At 48.4% G+C, this 21350-nt stretch overlaps 1 protein-coding gene across 1 annotated transcript in view; it reads right to left on the bottom strand.

Moving 5' to 3' along the window:
• SHANK3 (SH3 and multiple ankyrin repeat domains 3) overlaps positions 1 to 21350 on the bottom strand; it is a 391738-nt gene that overhangs the window by 212828 nt on the left and 157560 nt on the right. Inside the window, exon 12 of the mRNA XM_063134473.1 lies at positions 13491 to 13505. Coding sequence (XP_062990543.1) covers positions 13491 to 13505 — 15 coding nt within the window. The remainder of the gene's footprint in view (positions 1 to 13490; positions 13506 to 21350) is intronic.

Here is a 21350-nt window from a genome sequence, read left to right on the forward strand (position 1 = left end):
CACATGTTCCCCCAGCTTGGTGGCCAGATACAGTGTTGTGCTATCAGCAATGATATTCCTGATGGTTTGTAGTCCATTTTTGTGGGGGTGGTTGGCAAAGAAAGATCCCAGCACAAAATCACTGAACAAGAAATTCAACTCTATCCACTGCGACTTGAATGGGCCAAAGTTGTTGTTGTTTTAAAATCACACCACACGTGTTAAGCAACTCTCCAATGCAAGGATGTCTGTTATCACCCAACTGTTTTGTGAAGAGCCATTGTTAATAAGGTAAACCACTGCCTGTACTTCCTGCATTTCAATTCCCTCTCTGCACTGTTTATGACACCCACACTCACCCCACCCTGTGCATATATACCTGTAAGTCACAGGACAACACTTTGTGCATCTGGGGACTGTAGCCCACGGAAGCTTGTGCCATAATGGTTGTTTTCTCTGTCTGCCACTGAGGCTCCTGCGGGTCCAACACAGGCAGAACATTGCAGGGCACGCTGCCCGACTCATTGATTGGGAGAATTTTTTAGCCCACCCAACTCCAAATGCTCGGGGGTAGCTAAGAAAACAATAATCCTCAATCCAATGTGTGTGTGCGTTACAAACCCACCATCAAGCACCAGATCACACGTTCAAAGGTCCAGCGTTGTGCCTGAGAGATGCATCACACTGAAGCTTTGATAACTTTGGGATGAACGCGAGTTCCAGGAAACTGCAGCAGGACTGACAGCAGGAATGGAACCACTCAGGAACCCAAGTCCAGAGCTGTAAAAGAGGGAGGGTGCTAGAGCAGGGGGGGTGAGCCCGTGCCTCAGGAGGTGGGCCACCGTCTCCTGCCTGATTGGAGCTTCTGAACAGCCATCAAGGGCAATCCCAGGGAGAGCGTGTTCTGGGAGTGGGTGGTACAGGCCTAGACAGGTCTATGCTTGCTACAGAAATACAAAAACCGCACCCCTGCTTCTTGCTCAGCTCTCATTCATCTCAATGGGCTTCCAAAGAAGGAACGCCGGGTGCATTGTCCCCTGTGGGTCAGTTTTGTCTGTTTTCGACTTTGCTGCCCTGAATGCCCCCCAAAACATACCACCTAAAGCATCCCCCGCATCTGACCTCATGCCATAGTCAGGCCACCCCTGGGAAAGGTGTGCCATGGGTTCCACACCTCAGGTTGGCGTCCTGCTCCTGCCAGCCACGAGGACTTAAAAGTCCTGGCACGTCTATGATGGGGCGACACTCTAAATCCAGTCCCACAATGAGAGCTGACTGAACAAGCCCTGAGACAGGGGAGAGCTAAGAATGACAGAATAAGGGCAGTGGAATGCAGGAAGCAGAGGAAAACCCAAAGAGGAGGAGGGGAAAGTGTGAGCTGGAAGGCAGGGAGAGAAAAACCTTTGAGCGGGGGCTTGCAGGTTTCAGAGAGACAATATTGGAGACACGACCGGAGCTTATTGGAGCCCCGAGGAAACGAAAGGCAAATCGCCAGAGACCCATGTGCCGGCATAAGCAGCTGCTTAATAACCCCCAAATCAAGAAGAGGCACATCGAGGAAATGGAAGGAAGGAAGATGGATGCATCACGAGCTGCCATAGATGTGCTGGGACAGAATTAGGGAAGCAGCGACGGCACTTCAAAGTGAGTTACAATCAGCAGAGGATGTGAGGAACGCCGAGAACGGGAGGCAGCGGGGAAATGAAGGGAACTGGGCGTGGCGCCCTTCTGTGCTGGTGGCGTGCGCTTGAAGGTTTGAAGACCCCATTCCCAGAAGGTGGAGACAGTCCCTGATCCCACCGACGAAGGGGGTGGGACCCCAAGGTCTCAAAGGGAGGGGAAAGGGGTTAATTTGTTTGCTTGATTTGTTAACTAGCCTTCAGTGCAAGTTTCTAGGGTGGCATAAAGAATAAAATGATACAATAAAAAACAAGAATAAAAGCACTGAAAGTACGGAGAAGCAGCAACATCGTTCAATAAAAGCTAGCTGAACTATAAAACAACAATTAAAACGAGCTCTATGAGATGCCGGAATGCCGGGGCAAATAAAGCGTCCTTCAGCAGGTGGCAAATGGCATACGAGTTGGCACCAGGTGAGCCTACCTGGAAAGGCATTCTCAATATGGTGCGCCATGACCTGACCTCAGGTGGTGGTGGGACTCAGAGGAGGGCTTCAGGTGACGGACGTCCTCCATACATCCTCTGCAGCCCGTCTCAGATCAGAATCTAGCAGTTGCTGTTTCTGAGAAATCGTCAAAGGCAGCCCCCTTGGCAGCCTTCCCTGGCTGGCAGGGACCATACACACTGGGGATGATAGGGGTTGTAGTTCAGCCCTTCTGGAGAGTGTCCCGTTGGGGAAGCCTGGTTGATGCTGTATTTCTTATCCCTTTAGCACAGCGGCAACAGGCAGCTGAACCCCTTGGACAAATTGCCAAGCAAAGGCTTCCCGGCCGCCTTGCAAGACTTCCACGGATGTCTTTGACAAGGGCACCCTCCCAGGAGACACGCTGAGGCCAACTGTGGGCGGAACTCATCCAGTCCTGGCGTGAATGAATTCTCCAGGCTGTTCAGCTTGGTTCGTATTGAACCAGGCTCGTGGCCTTGCTTGGCTTTGCAAGCTGCCGTCTTGCGGTGGCCACGTGGCTGAAACCAGGGCCTCCCCAAAGAGCTCTTCTGGCTCTTGATCGCTGGTCCACAAAAGATTTCACATTTTCTTGCAGCGTCATTGATTCAAAGTGCTGGACGAAGGGCCATATTCCGGAGGGTCCCCTACTGCAAACACACCTGCAGCAAAGCCCTCTCTGAGAGAGGTTCCACAGGCCCCTCTTTAAACGCTTCTGAGTCTCTCTCTCCTGCGTTTGGTCTGCATGTGTGAAGGACAGAACAGGACGGGTTTCTATTAGGTTCTTAAATCAACGGATGGGAGTGCAATCACATTTCAATCTTCCTGTATTTTTCATATGATTTATGAACAGATGTCCCCTCATGTTCTGAAATGTATTTTTAGTGCGCCACAGTCATAGTGTTTACCCTATAGACTTCTACGCATTTGGAGAAGGCATCTGTTCGTCCCCCCTCTCTGTGCAGGGAGACGTCTCTAGTCTCTCTAAACAGGTATATGACTCCCTGGACAGAGTGCTCCTCCTTTTCCATGACCAGGAGGAACTGCTGCAGCCCAGATCATAACCTCTCCTGCCTTTCGCTATTCATAGAATCATAGAATAGCAGAGTTGGAAGGAGCCTACAAGGCCATCCAGTCCAACCCCCTGCTCAATGCAGAAATCCACCCTAAAGGATCCCTGACAGAGGGTTGTCCAGCTGCCTCTTGAAGGCCTCTAGTGTGGGAGAGGCCACAACCTCCCTAGGTCACTGATTCCACTGTCGTACTGCTCTAACAGTCAGGAAGTTTTTCCTGATGTCCAGCCGGAATCTGGCTGCCTGTCACTTGAGCCCGTTATTCCATGTCCTGCACTCTGGGAGGATCGAGAAGAGATCCTGGCCCTCCTCTGTGTGACAACCTTTCTAGTATTTGAAGAGTGCTATCATGTCTGCCTTCAATCTTCTCTTCTCCAGGCTAGTCATGCCCAGTTCTTTCAGTCTCTCCTCATAGGGCTTTGTTTCCAGAGCCCTGATCATCCTGGTTACCCTCCTCTGAACATGCTCCAGCTTGTCTGCGTCCTTCTTGAATTGTGGAGCCCAGAACTGGACGCAATACTCTAGAGGAGGCCTAACCAGCACCGAAAAGAGAGGAACCAGGACCTCACGCGATTTGGAAGCTATACTTCTATTAATGCTGCCCAAATAGCATTGGCCTTTCTTGCAGCCATATCGCACTGTTGGCTCCTATTCAGCTTGCGATCTACAACAATTCCAATATTGCGATCTACAACAATTCTCTCGTTTGTAGTACTGCTGAGCCAAGTATCCCCCATCTTGTAACTGTGCCTTTGGTTTCTATTTCCTAGGTGTAGAACTTGACATTTATCCCTATTAAATTTCATCCTGTTGTTTTCAGCCCAGCGCTCCAGCCTGGCAAGATCCCTTTGATGGAACTGACAAGGCATGGGGTGGGTGGGGTGGGGAGAGAATAGCATTTCAGCACTGCTCTGGGCAGGGACAGGCGGATCTGATTTAATCTGTTCCGTGTGTGTTTCGCGGACTTTCAGGCGTCCTTCATTCCATCATCCGCTCGCTCACAGAATCGGATTTCTCCCCATTCAGAAAAGAACGCAAAAATTAAGCTGCAATTTATGTAATTTTTGCAAGCACGTAACACTGCATATTTTTCTTAGCTCAGGCTACAATCCATGAGCAAAGCACACAGCAAGAGGGTGCAATATGTGGAGGCTGAATAGAGATCAGGGATGTATAATATGCTGTGTGTGCGTTTTAAGTGCCATATATATATATTCGCGTACTTCCCAGCAATTTTTGTATTTTCATATGACTAAATTTGTGTACAATTTTGGAAAGTAAAATCAATCTGCAAGTCCACGGGATTTGTATGACCCGGAAAATGCCAGTTGACCGTAGAATCTACGGGTCGAATTCACAGAAATCCAAAGTCATTTGAATCCTTTTTGGATTTCTAAGACAATCCCTAGCTTTGGGTCAGTCCAAAATGAAGGGGGGCTTTCAGTCAAAAACGGGCCAGATAAACAGGTAATGCAGAAGTGGGAGGTGGCAGGAGTGTGTGTGTGTGTGTGTGTGTGTGTGTGTGTGTGTGTGACATACTGCTCATTTATTTGTTGTCGTTTATCGTTTATATCCCACTTTCCCCTCAACCTGGCTTGCAACAGGCAGAATAACAGAACGCAATTCTAAGCAAGAATCACTAAGATAAAAACAGCAGAGTCAGCAAATAAAAAAGAGAAAAGTTTTTTTTTTAAAGGCAGCCAAGTAATGTTCTAAATAAATAAATGAATAAATAAGGTCATGAGGATGGCCCAGATGCAGAAGCAATGGGATCCCCCAATCCCCTGACCAGGGCATTTCCTGAAGGAGGCTTCCCTCTAAGAAACCCAGGATTTCCTGCAAGCGACTGGGACACCTCGGGATGGATGTGCAGGAAGATGTGCGTGGTTTAAAAGGTGAGAGGAGCAGGTCAAGGAGAAAAGTTACTGTGTGGCTGCTGGTGTCAGGGATCTAAGCTGGGGGAGGGTGCAGGAGGGACTTTGGGGCTGTCACCCCCCCCTCCGCTCCATGACTGAGGGCCCAGGGGCACACCTGCAATGGGGTGAGGAGCAGCCGGTGGGGGCACCAGGTTGCCTATGAAGGAAGAGCTGACCCAGCCCATGGCATGCCGTTCGGGACGTGTGTGTGTGTGTGTGTGTGTGTGTGTGTGTGTGTGTAGGTTTCAGGGAGAGGAAAAGAGCAGGATGCTTCCTTTCTTTTTCCTTCCCCCCCACCTGAAACCTTCCTCCACTGTGCTACCTTGGGCCCAAGGACTCTTGGGTTAGCAGTGACTGATCCTCAGCCTGGGCCCTTGCCTTCCTTCTGGGACGTGTGGCCTCCTCTGCACTAGAAAGCAATGAGCACTTTATTTATTGCATTGATACACAGCCCCATAGGCGAAGCTTTCTGGGCGGTGTACAAAAATGCAACAAATAAATAAATAAATAAATAAATTCAGTATTCAGATACCTGCTTATTCCTCATTTTTCATCTACATATTTTAATGGAGATAGAGGGAGGGACCATGGCTCAGTGTGACACCCTAAGCACACAAGAGGAAACTTTGGAACAAGAGGATGTAGGTTGGTGCATTGTTGCATCAACTGCTGGTACATCATCTTCACCAAATGGTTTTTGGGAGTCTCTTTATTGCTAGGACCACCCGAAGGAGTCAGCAACTACCTTCTGACTTATGGAGTTCATAGAATTATAGAATAGTAGAGTCAGAAGGGGCCCACAAGGCCATCGAGTCCAACCCCCTGCTCAATGCAGGAATCCACCCTAAAGCATCCCTGACAGACAGCCGTAAAGCTGCCTCTTGAAGGCCTCTAGGGTGGGAGAGACCACCACCTCCCTAGGTAACTGGTTCCATTGTCATACTGCTCTAACAGTCAGGAAGTTTCCCTGGTGTCCAGCCGGAATCTGGCTTCCTGTAACTTGAGCCCATGATTCCGTGTCCTGCGCTCTGGGAGGATCGAGAAGAGATCCTGGCCCTCCTCTGTGTGACAACCTTTTAAGTATTTGAAGAGTGCTCTCATGTCTCCCCTCCATCTTCTCTTCTCCAGGCTAAACATGCCCAGTTCTTTCAGTCTCTCTTCATAGGGCTTTGTTTCCAGAACCCTGATCATCCTGGCTGCCCTCCTCTGAACACGCTCCAGCTTGTCTGCATCCTTCTTGAAGTGTGGTGCCCAGAAGTGGACGCAATACTCCAAAAGAGCTGCAAAACACACCTGTTTCTGGTGGTTCTGGTGTGTGTGTGTGTGTGTGTGTGTGTGTGTGTGTGTGTGTGTGTTGTACTGAATGGATTTTTGTTTAGCTGCTGAATGACTCAATTGTTGCCTCATTGCAGTGTTTTTATTGTTTATGTTCTAGTTTTATATAGTTTTATTGCATGTGTACGTAAACCACCTAGAGCCTATATATTTCTACTGGTTGAGTGAATACATGTTAAATAAGGTCTTGAAAAGATGCCCAAAGGCAGAGGCAACTTCTTCATGCCCTGCTCTTGTGGGGCAGGATTTCCCCAGTGATGGGCATTTCTGAAGACCCAAGGGGCGCAGAAGCTCATCTGGGGCACCTGCCGACATTCGTCTACCCGCCATTAATTGTGTTTATCGCCCCTGCTCCTCCAGACGCTAGATTGCCTCTAATGTTCACAGTCTGTTTGGAAACTTCCAGGCTGAGATCCTTGCATAGAAATGGAGGAACGCCGCCGCAGCCCTCTGCTAATTAGAGCCAATTAGTGCCAAGAGTCACACTCAACTGCTGGAGGAGGCAGGCAGCCGAGAGGCACCGAAATCTCCACCACTCCGGAACCTCATTGCAATCGCTGCCCTTGGAGAGCAATAAAGCCTGTGTGCTCCAGCTCATTAGCGTCAAAGGACGGCATAAGCAACCCAAGGCGGACACTGGGCGGGGGGAGGGCAGCAATATTTTTGGGGGGGGTACCAATGAAGTGCCAGGCAGTCTGAGGGTCATGCCCCAAGCAACGCTCACTGAGACACTGCAAAGGCTCCTACCATTACCGTGTGGCCAGCCGTGGAGACGCACCACCACAGGCATCACCTACCTGTTAGGAGGCAGCTAGCAGGGGACCCCCCACCCACCCAGATGCAAAATGCAGCAAGCAAGTGGAAAGTGGGAGCAAGGGAAAGCAGCCAGGCTTTCAATCTTTTGCTGAAATGGGGGGGGGGAGCGGATGGGGGGAGGGAGAAGAGAGAGGTTTCCAACTTTGCAAGCGGGCCCTGCAGCTGTGCCTTTAGCTGAAGCTTGATCCGTAACATCGTTTTCTTGTCATGGAAAGCTACGCCGGCTGAGAGCTGCACATTCTACAAACGAGAAGGATCTTGGAATTGTTGTAGATCGCAAGCTGAATATGAGCCAACAGTGCAATATGGCTGCAAGAAAGGCAAATGCTATTTTGGGCTGCATTAATAGAAATCTAGCTTCCAAATGACGTGAGGTACTGGTTCCTCTCTATTCGGCCCTGGTTAGGCCTCATCTAGAGTATTGCGTCCAGTTCTGGGCTCCACAATTCAAGAAGGACGCAGACAAGCTGGAGCATGTTCAGAGGAGGGCAATCAGGATGATCAAGGGTCTGGAAACAAAGCCCAATGAAGAAGGACTGAAAGAACTGGGCATGTTTAGCCTGGAGAAGAGAAGATTGAGGGGAGACATGAGAGCACTCTTCAAAGACTTAAAAGGTTGTCACACAGAGGGGGGCCAGGATCTCTTCTCGATCCTCCCAGAGTGCAGGACACGGAATAACGGGCTCAAGTTAAAGGAAGCCAGATTCCGGCTGGACATCAGGAAAAACTTCCTGACTGTTAGAGCAGTATGACAATGGAATCAGTTGCCTGGTGAGGTTGTGGCCTCTCCCACCCTAGAGGTCTTCAAGAGGCAGCTGGACAACCCTCTGTCAGGGATGCTTTAGGGTGGATTCCTGCATTGAGAAGGGGGTTGGACTCGATGGCCTTGGAGGCCCCTTCCAACTCTGCTCTTCTAGGATTCTAGGATTCTATGATCTGAGTTCCATTAAAAGCGTAACAGCCAACCAGACTGCTGTATTCTTTCCTGGCCAATTTGGCAGTCCTGGGAAGGAAAGCCCAGTGCAGTAGCACACACCCAGTTGTTATTCCGGGATTGGTGTGCCGTGAAAAAAGACGGAGAGAAGAGGCATTCCGGAGGCTCCTACAGACCCGGCATTCTTCTCCGGCTTAGGGTTAGGGTTCTCTGCTGCAGTGAACCCTGCCAGCCCCTGACACCTCATTCAGGGCCTGAGCCTGGGAGGTTTCACTGGCATCGCGGCTGAGAGAGAGAGAAAACAATTCACTTCAGATGGGTGCTTCTGGCTTTGGGGAAAGGTTCAGTTCAGGGCAGGGTCACAGGGGAAAGGCTTTTGCCTCAGACCCCCCCAGAGCTCAGCTGGTGGAATCGTGTGTTTTTTAATGTCTAAAACTCCAAAGTACGTTGGTTTGCAATGCAGGTAAGAAATTAAACATGAATGAGCTGGCAATGCAAATGAAAAAGAATCCGCATTAAACTACCTGTAGCCGTTCAACTGGACATGCCACCAGCTGGAGATGAGGATGGCTTTTCACCTGTCCTTGGAAGAGCCCTGCAAGAGCAGACCAAAGCTCTGTCTAGCACCCCATCCTGTTCCCTACCATAGAATCATAGAATAGTCGAGTTGGAAGGGGCCTAAAAGGCCATTGAGTCCAACCCCCTGCTCAATGCAGGAATCCTACAGCATACCACGGATGACCAACCACCTCTCGGACAGCCACGGGTTCCACAGCATCCTCCTGTATTCCCCAGCAATGGGTGCTGAGAGCCACACCGCTGCTAATACTATTGGAGGTAGCAGACGACCATCATGACTAGTAGTCACTGATCCTCCTGCATTAATTTATCCAACCTTCTTTTAAAGCCATCCACATTGGCGGCCATCACTACATCTTGCAGTAGTGAACCCCACCGTTTAATTCTGTGCTGTGGGAAGGTCCTTGCTTTCATCTCTCCTGAATCAGCTTCACTGGATTCCCGCTCCACCCAGGGCCGGTGCTACCATAGAGGCCACTCCGGCGGCCGCCTAGAGCGCCAAGTGAAGAGGGGCGCCAGGCACAGCGCAGCACTCACGCACATTGGCTGTGAGCCGGCCTGGCCCGAGGATTCAGCTGGGCCTGGGCGGGTGAGATGACACCCCGCGCCCGCCCAGCTGAAGCGAAGCCAGGGACGCTGGGGTGGGGGTGGGGAGGCTCCACGTTTGGACTTCCGGAACGCGCCCGGAAGAGAGAGAGAGAGAGAGAATGTATGGGTGAATGGGGTGCATCATGGGGTCTTTGAGTGAGTGCATGTGTTCATGCGCGTGTTTGTTTGGAGTGAGTGATGCTGAGTGTGTGTGTGTGCGTGCGCGTGTGAGTTGGGGGGGATGATTTGGAGGTGATATTCCTATTAAATAATGCATTTTAGACCCATAGACCTGCCTTTCCAATTTGTTTGCTATAATTGGCATGACGTATTTCTTGCACTTTAAAATAAATTTAGCAGGTTCAAGTTTTGTGGTTCATATTTTTTCCAGGAAACATACGTTCTTAAAAATCAAAGTTGGCATTTTTGGGGAGTGGGTGGGTGAAAGTAGCTCATCTTGCCTAGGGCGCAAAATAGCCTGGCACCGGCCCTGGCTCCACCCACCCACCCCAGTTTCTAGTATTGTAAGAGGGAGAGAAGACGCCTTCCTGTCCACTTTCTCCACGTCATGCACAGTTTCATACCCCTCTAGCGTGCCATTTCCCCCCAAGCTAAACAGTCCCAGAAGCCGCTGCTCCAGCCCCTCGTCATTCCGTTTGCCCTTTTCTGCACTTCCCCCAAATCTACGATCTCATTCTTCAGATGTGGCAACCAGAGCTGTGGGCAGCATTTGCCCTGCACCACAGATTTGTATCATGGCATTACAATCCTGGCAGTTTTATTTTCAGCCCCTTTCCTAATAATCCATATTTGCATTTTTCACTGCTGAAATTAATTACCCTTAATTTATTTTAAGGTATAGAAAACCAACAGGCCCAAGTAGCAACAGGACACAGCTGCCAGCAAAATAGCACATCTAGAAAGCCTTTCACAGCCTTCTTTATAGAAGTGCCAAGTTCTCCTTTTCAAAGGGCCAGCTTGTTTTGGGGGGTTGGTGGTGGTGTTTTAATGACAAGCGTGCTTAAGCAGAGTGCCAGCCATAGCTCCACAGCCTGGTGGCACAGCTGCCTCTCCAGGGCCTGGGCACAGCTGGGTGGGAGCCAGCCTGGCTTTTAAAGGATGGGATGAGGCCTTCAAGAGGCAGCCGGACAACCCTCTGTCAGGGATGCTTTAGGGTGGATTCCTGCATTGAGCAGGGGGGTGGACTAGACGGCCTTGTAGGCCACTTCCAACTCTGCTATTCTAAGATTCTATAAGAGAGACTGAAAGAACTGGGCATGTTTAGCCTGGAGAAGAGAAGATGGAGGGGAGACAAGAGAGCACTCTTCAAATACTTGAAGGGTTGTCACACAGAGGAGGGCCAGGATCTCTTCTCGATCCTCCCAGAGTGCAGGACACGGAATAATGGGCTGAAGTGACAGGAAGCCAGATTCCGGCTGGACATCAGGAAAAGCTTCCTGACTGTTAAAGCAGTATGACAATGGAACCAGTGACCTAGGGAGGTTGTGGGCTCTCTCACACTAGAGGCCTTCAAGAGGCAGCTGGACAAGCATCTGTCAGGGATGCTTTAGGGTGGATTCCTGCATTGAGCAATTGCTCGATGGCCTTAGAGAGGCCCCTTCCAACTCTGCTGTTCTATGGCTCTGTGACTTCTCAGTCCTTTTGAACCTCTCTGTCTCCCTCAATGACAATGGTCTCCAGCCGGATCTCTTTCCAGATCGTTCCTTAGTGCCTCTGCGCCCTTCTGTCTGGATTTTCACTACCCAGCCACTCATCTAGGCATGTGAGGGACCCAGAATTCTGACCCCACCCCCACCCCAAGCTGCCGATTTTAATGGGAAACCCACCTGCCCATTCACCACGTCAGCTGCTTCCGTTCACTCTTTCTATTTGTCAGCTGGTCCCTTTGGTTAAGGTCACTGGATGGTTTTGCACACGCAGCGTGCTCTCTCTCTCTCTCTCTCTCTCTCTCTCTCTCTGTCGTGCTACATCACTGGTTTTGCAGTCTACCCACATGGTCTGCCACACCCAAACATGCACGGCTTGCATGTGCAAAAGAAATGGGCTTGGTAAGAAAGAGTTAAAATATTGCAAGAATCTGAGGCTTGCTCACATCAGCCTAAGCAAATCCAAGCCCAGGGGGCATGTTGTGAAATGGCTCTAGGTTTATTTTTTTGGGAGGGGGGGTTCTTGAGCAAGTCACCATTAATGGGCTCCATCCCTCAAGAGCCCACCGCTCACCACCGTTGACAGCAATTGCTCATGTTCCTCCTCCTCTTTCTCGTCACTGTTACCACCTGCTTGCTTGACAGCCAGGGAGCAAGGAGGCCGTGGCGTCTCCTCCTCCTCCTCCTCCTCGTCACCTCCATTGCCTGGGCCAGAGCAAGGCGCAGGTGAAGAGCCAGGTTGTAATGGCGAAGAGGTTGAGCAATTCCGGCGGGGTCTTCTCAGTGGGCCCCTGCTGGGTGTGGGCCCTCGGCAGGCGCCCGGACAGGCCTGCCTTCAGTTAGGAAGGTGCTCCACAGTGTGGAACCCCCATGGAGATAGGGCAGCCCCAAACTCACAAAAGATTGTGCTGCCCCCCACTCCCTGCCCCAGAGAGCCTCATGCAGGTAGCTGTTTCCATGCTGCTGCTTCCAGCAAGGAAAGAGCAATGTGCATTAGAATTGCCAGGATGCATGCGTGCATGCGTGCATAATGTGTGTGTGTGTGTGTGCTTGCGCGCATAATCTCTCTCTGTGTGTGCATGCACATGCAGCCCCCAACTTCCAAGGTTGCATCACATGCAATCCTCGGGTCTGAAAAGGTTGTGCATCCCTGTGCTAAAGGCACAGTTTCCCCTTTTCTTTTTCTTTCAGATTGGAGCAGGAAACACTGTATGCCAAGAAAGTTCAAATTCAACACCAGGAAAACTCAATCCAAATTCTGTATTCAGAGGGGAAAACACACACAAATCAATACACTGAATAAAAGAATGGCCCTACGACACCTCTCTTGGGCTCCTTGGGCTAGCAGTCAGCAGCACCAGTGGCAAATCCACCCCCACCCAATCTCCGAACACCCGAACACCGCTGATGAGAGGGAGCCAGTCTGGAGAGAAGTGGGCTGGCTCACAGTGCTCAAATTACGGGGCGGGGTGGGGGTTGACCTCCATATTTTAGCAAATGTTTTAACAAGGCTGAGGGGGGGACACATGATTGGCTAAAACGTTGGGGATCAGGGTGAAGAACTTCTGGATTTCATTAAGTTCCCCCCACCAGTGATCAGAAGACGTTGACTTCTTGGGAGGAGAGCAATGACAAATCTCGATAAAATAGTTAAGAGCAGAGACACCACACTGACAACAAAGGTCCGCATAGTTAAAGCAATGGTATTCCCCGTAGTAACCTATGGCTGCAAGAGCTGGACCATAAGGAAGGCTGAGCGAAGGAAGAGAGATGCTTTTGAACTGTGGTGTTGGAGGAAAATTCTGAGAGTGCCTCGGACTGCAAGAAGATCAAACCAGTCCATACTCCAGGAAATAAAGCCAGACTGCTCACTTGAGGGAATGGTATTAAAGGCAAAACTGAAGTACTTTGGCCACATAATGAGAAGACAGGAGACCCTGGAGAAGATGCTGATGCTAGGGAAAGTGGAAGGCAAAAGGAAGAGGGGCCGACCAAGGGCAAGATGGAGGGATGATATTCTGGAGGTGACGGACTCCACCTTGGGGGAGCTGGGGGTGGCGACGGCCAACAGAAAGCTCTGACATGGGCTGGTCCATGAAGTCACGAAGAGTTGGAAGCGACTGAACGAATAAACAACAACCAGTGATGTAGTGGTAAATTCTGAAGTTCAGGCTCTCACCATGGTGGTCCCCATGGCCACACACCCCAGGAAAGTCCAAAAATCCAGGCTCTGGGATTGTTGCATGCCAACAAACCAGTTCTAGCAGTTTTCATCCCCATTAGGCCTTTTTTAGAGCGAATGGGTCTTAATTGCCCATCCAAGATCAAGCCATTACTTTGCATAGCAACAAGGGTAGCTTGTAACTGTATATTATTGCTGGGAAAATCCATTCCCCCAGCTACTGTGAAGATTGCCACTAAGCTCTGCAGGCACAAGGAACGTTAAGGGGAGTGACTGATGCCGTTAGTGCCCTGGCTAGCCAAGAAGTCCTGGGGCTTTGGCCCTGTGAGCCCCTGGCTCTGCTACATCAATTCCAAGAGCTGCTTGCCCAGACTTCACTGAAACAGAACAAGGGACCCCAGCAGGGTACACCTCCTCAGTTCTGCAGAGGTGCTTGATTCTGTTTGGGGAGACCAAGTGTCTCAGGCTGACCCTGACTACGCCAGTTTTCATAGAACCATAGAATAGCAGAGTTGGAAGGGGCCTACAAGGCCATCGAGTCCAACCCCCTGCTCAATGCAGGAATCCACCCTAAAGCATCCCTGACAGAGGGCTGTCCAGCTGCCTCTTGAAGGCCTCTAGGGTGGGAAAGCCCACAACCTCCCTAGGGAACTGATTCCATTGTCGTACTGCTCTAACAGTCAGGAAGTTTTTCCTGATGTCCAGCCGGAATCTGGCTTCCTTTAACTTGAGCCCGTTATTCCATGTCCTGCATTCTGGGAGGATCGAGAAGAGATCCTGGCCCTCCTCTGTGTGACAACCTTTGAAGTATTTGAAGAGTGCTCTCATGTCTCCCCTCAATCTTCTTTTCTCCAGACTAAACATGCCCAGTTCTTTCAGTCTCTCTTCATAGGGCTTTGTTTCCAGACCCCTGATCATCCTGGTTGCAGGTCTTTCTAAATCTGAACAACACCAGTAGCACAACCGAAAGCAAACTATCCTCATGGATTATGGCACAACTTTCTGTACGTCCAGTTTAGTGCTAACTTGTGCAAGATGTGCTCCCATCAGAATGGAGCGTTCCTCGTAGGAGCAGGGCACATGGAGGCTTTTCTTACTGAACCAACTGGAAGGTACAAAAAGGCCATCTAGTTTAACCCTGTTTTAAAGCACAGGAAAATCGAGCTATCTCTGATCAACCTACCCAATCCAGAGTGCCACAAGCAAAGGGAAAACGAGCTGCAGGAAAGGATGAATCCTTGCAAACTCCTGCTGAGTTTGCAATCAACAAGAAACAAAAGACACAGACAAGACAAATTGCATTTGGTAGCCCTGTTTATGTAGCCATGTGAAAAATAGATCCAAAACATTCATAACTGAAGAACAAAACAGTGTTCTGAAATGTACATCTACGTGAAAAAATATCAAGATATTTCACCCTTGTAGCAAACCAAGAAAGACAAAATGAAATGAAGATTTAAATGTCAAGATCTTTTCAACCCAAGGAAAAACTCACGAAGGAGCCCACGAAGGAGCCTACTTTTAAAAGGGTCCATTTTGCAGTTTGAGTTTAATTAGCCAAGAGGTTTGCTTCTGAGCTTCTTCCAGCCAGCCAGCTCAGACATGTTGCTTTCCATGTTAGGAGCAGGAGTGGAGGCTTTCTTCTGCTGCCCTATTTTAGGTGCAAGGTAGAATCTGTCAACTCCACTCCAAATGGAGAGAAAGACAGATGGGCAAACGTGGCCTGTGAAGAGCACCACCTCCGCTCTGCCTCCTTGCCTCTCTGGGAAATATTTCACAAAATTAATCCACCATCACATGCAAGTAGAAGGAGCATCTCTCTCTCCAACGCCCAGTAGGAACAGAGCGCGGTTTTCCACTTCCAGGCACCTGTTCAAGCAACGGGTCCACTCCGTGCCATGTCCAGCCCTTGGTAAGCCAAAGGGGGCACCAGTTCCACCTGCTTGCACCCCACCCTACCTGCCCTCCAACTTGGCCAAGGCATGGGCACAGACCCCAGCTCATTGCCTTTCTTTCACAGAGGACTGTTGCATGCCAAGCTAAGGTGTCAGGAGGGACTTTGACTTTCCCAAGAACCTCTCCTTCAAGTCACAAAAGTGGAGGCTGGCCAGGGCAGAGACTGAAGCGTCACCTCCCAGTCCCAACAGGGCTCTTGTTCTGTAACAGTTCCAGGGCAGGGAGCTGCTTGGCAAGTCTGGCTCTGACAGGCCTGTCCCAGAGCTGCAGACGTTTGGCCCATTCATTAACAAAATGTCCCTTTGATACTTGTCACACAAGCTTCGAAGGCACTTATACTGTTATACTGTTATTTTTACTCTACCCTGTGCCTGCTTACCCTACCCTGTGCCTGTTTGCATTCTCTTCCCCTCCTTATTGTTTTACTAGGATTTTATTAGATTGTAAGCCTATGCAGCAGAGTCTTGCTATTTACTGTTTTACTCTGTACAGCACCATGTACATTGATGGTGCTATATAAATAAATAAATAAATAAATAAATAAATAAATAAATAAATAATAATAATAATAATAATGGACCACTTCAGCCATGGGAATGCCAAAGCTGGACTTGCCAAATGTCGCTCTTGAAAGTCTGGCTCAGAAGCGGCAGCCTTGCCTGCACATGCAAGGAACAAGGGATCTTCCATGAAGAATGGGGACTTGTGGGATGTTTTAATGTTTCTGTGCTTTTAATGTTGCCATCTGCCTTGGAAAATAGTTTGCATTGCAGGGCAGGGAACAAATTCAGAAAGAAGTAGATGGATTAATAAACAAACTCCCAAGCTAGCTTGAAAAAATCAGCCAGAACCAACCAAGCACCAAATTAGGACAGAAGAGAGTAACTTAGGAAGGAGATGAAATTGGGGGGCTCCGAGGCCAGCCCAAAGAGATAAGCAAGACCACCAGGCTGTCAAGGAAGAAAGATTCTTAACAGGACCACAGCAACTGCACTATCAGGAGCAGAAGCTGAGTGTCCAGATCGCAGGAAATAATATTTCCACTCCATTCTGCACTGGTCAGGCCCTATCTGGAGTACCATATCCGGTTCTGGGTGATTAAAGAGGACATGGACAAACTGGAGCATGTCCACAGGAGAGTGAGGGCTCTGGAAACCAAGTCCTAAGAGGCACGGTTGAAAGAATGGGGCATGTTTAGCCTGGAGAAGAGAAGATGAATGTGAGATGCCATCACTGAAGGACTGTCAGGCAGTAGATGGCACAGAACCAATGGGTGAAAATGGCAGGGAGGCGATTTCACCAAAGGTTAGGAGAAACCAGAGGAAATAACATTGCCCTCCTTGGTCTCTGAGGACTCCTGTCACTGGCATGTCACAGCATGAGGCTGCTAAGACAGACCAAGCCCCTTTAAGAGAAAAGGCAGTGAGGAGGTGGAGCCTAAAGAAAGCCAAAACCCCTACTTAAGGCTCTGTCACAATCTGCTGCTTGTTGGAGCAACTACAGACAAGCTTGTTTGGCTTCCAGCTTGAGCATCACATGGAGATCTCCGTGATGCTGTCCTCTTCCTGCTTTCCAGGAAACCTGATTTGCCCTGAACTCTGTAAAAACCCAATCCATAGTAGAACCCTGACATTCAAGCCTCACCAGTGCCCAACGATGCTCAGCCCCCACCACAGCAGAACAAAACACCAAAAGTTGGAGTGAACAAGGCAGAGTGTGCTCTGGCAATGCCTGTACAAGGTCTTGAGATAAAGCCAGGCTCAAAACTGTTTGGAGGGGCAGCCCAATGCTGTAATTTCTAAAGCAGGGTATTACTTGGCCATGGAGGAGTCTAGGGCTGTTGGTTTTGCTATGCATCGGAAGTAGGCTAGTCTTCCAGGTGCCACAGCACTCCTGGGTGTGTAACATTTCTTACTGCACTATCAACAGCATGCAAGTCTTTTGGCCCTGGGAAGAGGAGAATAGGGTTGCACTAAACAAAGCACCTCTTCACAACAACCCCCGCCCCACAAACAGCAACACCACCAGGTGCACCTATACAGAGAGCCTCTCTTCCAAGGAAACCAGACATTAGGGGGAGGCTCTCAGCCTCTGAAAGCCTCCCATGCCAGCCACAGATGCCGTTTGCAGCACTGAGCACCTAAAGATAATTTACAGAATTGGGTTGACAACGCCCCTAGCAACATGGCACGCTTAATTTTTTTTTTAGCAAAACAAATACATAAATGAAAATAAACCATCCTCCCCACTTAAGTGTCAGAGGCACCCCCTTCCCCAGATGAATCAAGCAAGGGTGCCCTGGGCAGAACAGATTCAACAGTGTATCTGAGCAATCAGTTCATTCTTTGCTGATTACAAAAGTGAATTCTAAATGAGATTTTAATCAGCGGTGCCCATTTGTAAAAGAGCTTAGTGAGAATGGTGTGTTTGTAAATAATCACTGAGCATCTCTTGATCTGGCAATGTGACAAATATTTGCCCCAGAAGACATTGTTGTGTAGTCTAACCGTCTTGCAAAACTACATAAGCTACATAATAAGCTACCTTGCAAAGAATTATCCTAAATAAAGATTATTGGACTTCTACACTCTGATCTGTTTCATAGCTGAGCAAGGGAGATACGAACATGCATTCTCATATTAAGTTTGAATCAGTTTTATTCTAGAGAGGCATTCTAGCAAAAGCATTCATGCTGACATGCTGTGACCTTTTCACTGACTAATTTGATCTCATTTTTTGATCGGGTAACCTCCCTTGTGGACTGTGGGAATGCTGTGGACGTCATATATCTTGACTTCAGCAAAGCTTTTGACAAAGTTCCCCATGACATTCTGATTAACAAAATAGGTTGTGCTTTTTATATTGTATTTTGTATTTGTGTTTTTAACTTGTTGGTTGTTTTATGATGGTTTTAATTTTTGTGAACCGCCCAGAGAGCTTCGGCTATTGGGCGGTAAAAAAATGTAATAAATGAATAAATAAATAGCTAAAAGCGGGCTATATGGAACAACTATTAGGTGGATTCACAGTTGGCTACAGAATCAGACTCAAAGAGTCCTTATCAATGGAACCTTCTCAAACTGGGGAGAGGCAACGAGTGGGGTGCCGCAGGGCTCAGTCCTGGGCCCAGTGCTCTTCAACATTTTTATTAATGATTTGGACAAGGAGGTGCAGGGAACGCTGATCCAATTTGCAGATGACACAAAATTGGGTGGGATAGCTAATACCCTGGAAGACAGAAACAAACTTCAAAGTGATCTTGATAGGCTGGAGTGCTGGGCTGAAAACAACAGAATGACATTTCATAGGGATAAATGCCAAGTTCTACATTTAGGAAATAGAAACCAAAGGCACAGTTACAAGATGGGGAATACTTGGCTCAGCAATACTACAAACGAGAAGGATCTTGGAATTGTTGTAGATCACAAGCTGAATATGAGCCCACAGTGCGATATGGCTGCAAGAAAGGCCAATGCTATTTTGGGCTGCATTAATAGAAGTATAGCTTCCAAATCACATGAGGTCCTGGTTCCTCTCTATTCGGCCCTGGTTAGGCCTCATCTAGAGTATTGCGTCCAGTTCTGGGCTCCACAATTCAAGAAGGACACAGACAAGCTGGAACGTGTTCAGAGGAGGGCAACCAGGATGATCAGGGGTCTGGAAACAAAGCCCTATGAAAGAGAGACTGAAAGAACTGGGCATGTTTAGCCTGGAGAAGAGAAGGCTGAGGGGAGACATGATAGCACTCTTCAAATACTTGAAAGGTTGTCCCACAGAGGAGGGCCAGGATCTCTTCTCGATCCTCCCAGAGTGCAAGACACGGAATAACGGGCTCAAGTTAAAGGAAGCCAGATTCCAGCTGGACATCAGGAAAAACTTCCTGACAGTTAGAGCAGTGCGACAATGAAATCAGTTACCTAGGGAGGTTGTGGGCTCTCCCACACTAGAGGCATTCAAGAAGCAGCTGGACAACCATCTGTCAGGGATGCTTTAGGATGAATTCCTGCATTGAGCAGGGGGTTGGACTTGATGGCCTTGTAGGCCCCTTCCAACTCTTCTATTCTATGATTCTATGAGCCTGGTATTCTTAAAGTAATACAGGAAATACAAAGTGGAACCAATTTCCCATGAAAAGTCAGTGGGAAATGGGCTTTAGGTAAGAATGAAGGAGAGCTGCTTAAGTGTGGTATTGTTCATATCTTCTGCTTATGATGCAGACAGGTAAAGATGACCTGAAACATTTTGGGAGGTGAATCAAACTGAGAAACATTTCAAAGCAAGACAATATACCTGCGGAAGAACATGCAGATGGGACTCAAGTTTCCTGTTTTGGGAACATAAGGCAACGTGGCTCAGCAAAGCTGACAAAGATATGAAGTAAATATATCACTACCAAATCATAGCTAGGAATTTTTTTTCAGGGTGGGGGAATAACAAGTCATTGTTAAGGACTCTTGCTCCTGAGTTTCGTTCCTTGTGAACTATAGATAAGCCGCTCATAAGAATGATGAGATTATTGTATGCACAGAAGTGGAAAAATGAAATAACACCATCAATGGAAGAATACAAACTGAAGGTATTAGAGTTAGCAGAAATGGCAAAATTGACAGCGATAATGAGAGATAAATCAACACTCTCATTTATATCTGAATGGAAACCTCTAATAGAATTTGTGCAAGAAACAGAGAAAAATGATGTAGTATTTGTCCGTGGATTCAATGTATGAGAAATAGTTAACTTGGAAGAAAGAAATGAATTTGATTATTGGGTTAAATGCATTAACAAGGAGAGAATATAATTTACATCTCTGATGTGTAGAGAGCCGAAAACATACCTTAACCTTGGTTTATGTATTTCCCTTTTTCTTTGATTTTCTTTCTTATTATTTTTATTGTCTTCTTTTCTTTTCTTTTTCTTTCCTTGTGTGTTCATTTCTCTTAAATGTAATGTCTCAATGCAATGCTTTTATGTCGATATATGGTTAAGAACCAATAAAAAATAGTTTAACAAAGAATGATGACAGCCAGAGCACAGGAACTTGAGGACAAAACACTTGATCTTCTTATGTTCTTATAACTATGGAATTCACTACCACAAGATCTAGTAAAGGCTACCGATTTGGTTGACTTTAAAAGGGGTTCTAGTATTATGAGAGAGAGAGAGAGAGAGAGAGAGAAAGAGAGAGAGAGAGAGAGAGAGAGAGAGATCTTTCCCTATCCACTTTCCCCATGCCATGCATAACTTTGTTCACGTCTTTCTTGTCTCCCTTTACTCGCCTTTTTTTATGCTAAACAATCCCAGCTGTTGTAACCTTTCCTCACAGGGGAGATGCTCCAGCCCCTAGATCATTTCAGTTGCCCTTTTCTGCACTTTTCCCAGGTCTACAATGCCCCCTTTTCAGGAGCAACAACCAGAACAACCAGGATCTCTTCTTGATTATCCCAGAATGCAGGACACGGAATAACGGGCTCAAGTTAAAGGAAGCCAGGTTCCAGCTGGACATCAGGAAAAAATTCCTGACTGTTAGAGCAGTACGACAATGGAATCAGATACCTAGTGAGGTTGTGGGCTCTCCCACACTAGAGGCCTTCAAGAGGCAGCTGGACAAGCATCTGTCAGGGATGCTTTAGGGTGGATTCCTGCATTGAGCAGGGGGTTGGACTCGATGGCCTTGGAGGCCCCTTCCAACTCTGCTATTCTATGATTCTATGATTTAAAATGAACATGGTGACTCCCTTGAAGAGGCGGACGGCTGTGGGCGGGAGCGACCCATCCGGGTAAGGAGCAGGGGCTTGCCGCTTGTTGGGCGCATCCGGGGGTGCGAGCAGGGGCAGCTGCTCACCAGGTGCCCCAGAAAGTCTGGTCTTCTGCATCATTCAGATTGGTCTGAAGCCATTTGGATCAATCTGACCCGCTTTGGGCCACTTCGGACCCACTTTGGATCCAGACTGATTTGGTCTGAATCGCCCCGCTTTGGCTTGGAATTCGGATTCGGATCTGGATCCGAAGTGTTGCACAGTCCCGCTGCTAATCCCAGCCTGCTCCTATCTGCAGAGCCCCATTCTGAGCACCAGCGTGGAATGGAACTCTGAGAAAGGGGCTAGATAGACAGACAGACTGATCCTCTCCTGGTCTGTCACCCTTTCTGAGCTCAGCTGCGTGGGCTTGGGAAGAGGCCCTTTCCCACCCCTGTTTGAACATCA

Source organism: Elgaria multicarinata, chromosome 9 (genome assembly GCF_023053635.1).
Source record: "Elgaria multicarinata webbii isolate HBS135686 ecotype San Diego chromosome 9, rElgMul1.1.pri, whole genome shotgun sequence".
Taxonomy (NCBI): Eukaryota; Metazoa; Chordata; class Lepidosauria; order Squamata; family Anguidae; genus Elgaria; species Elgaria multicarinata.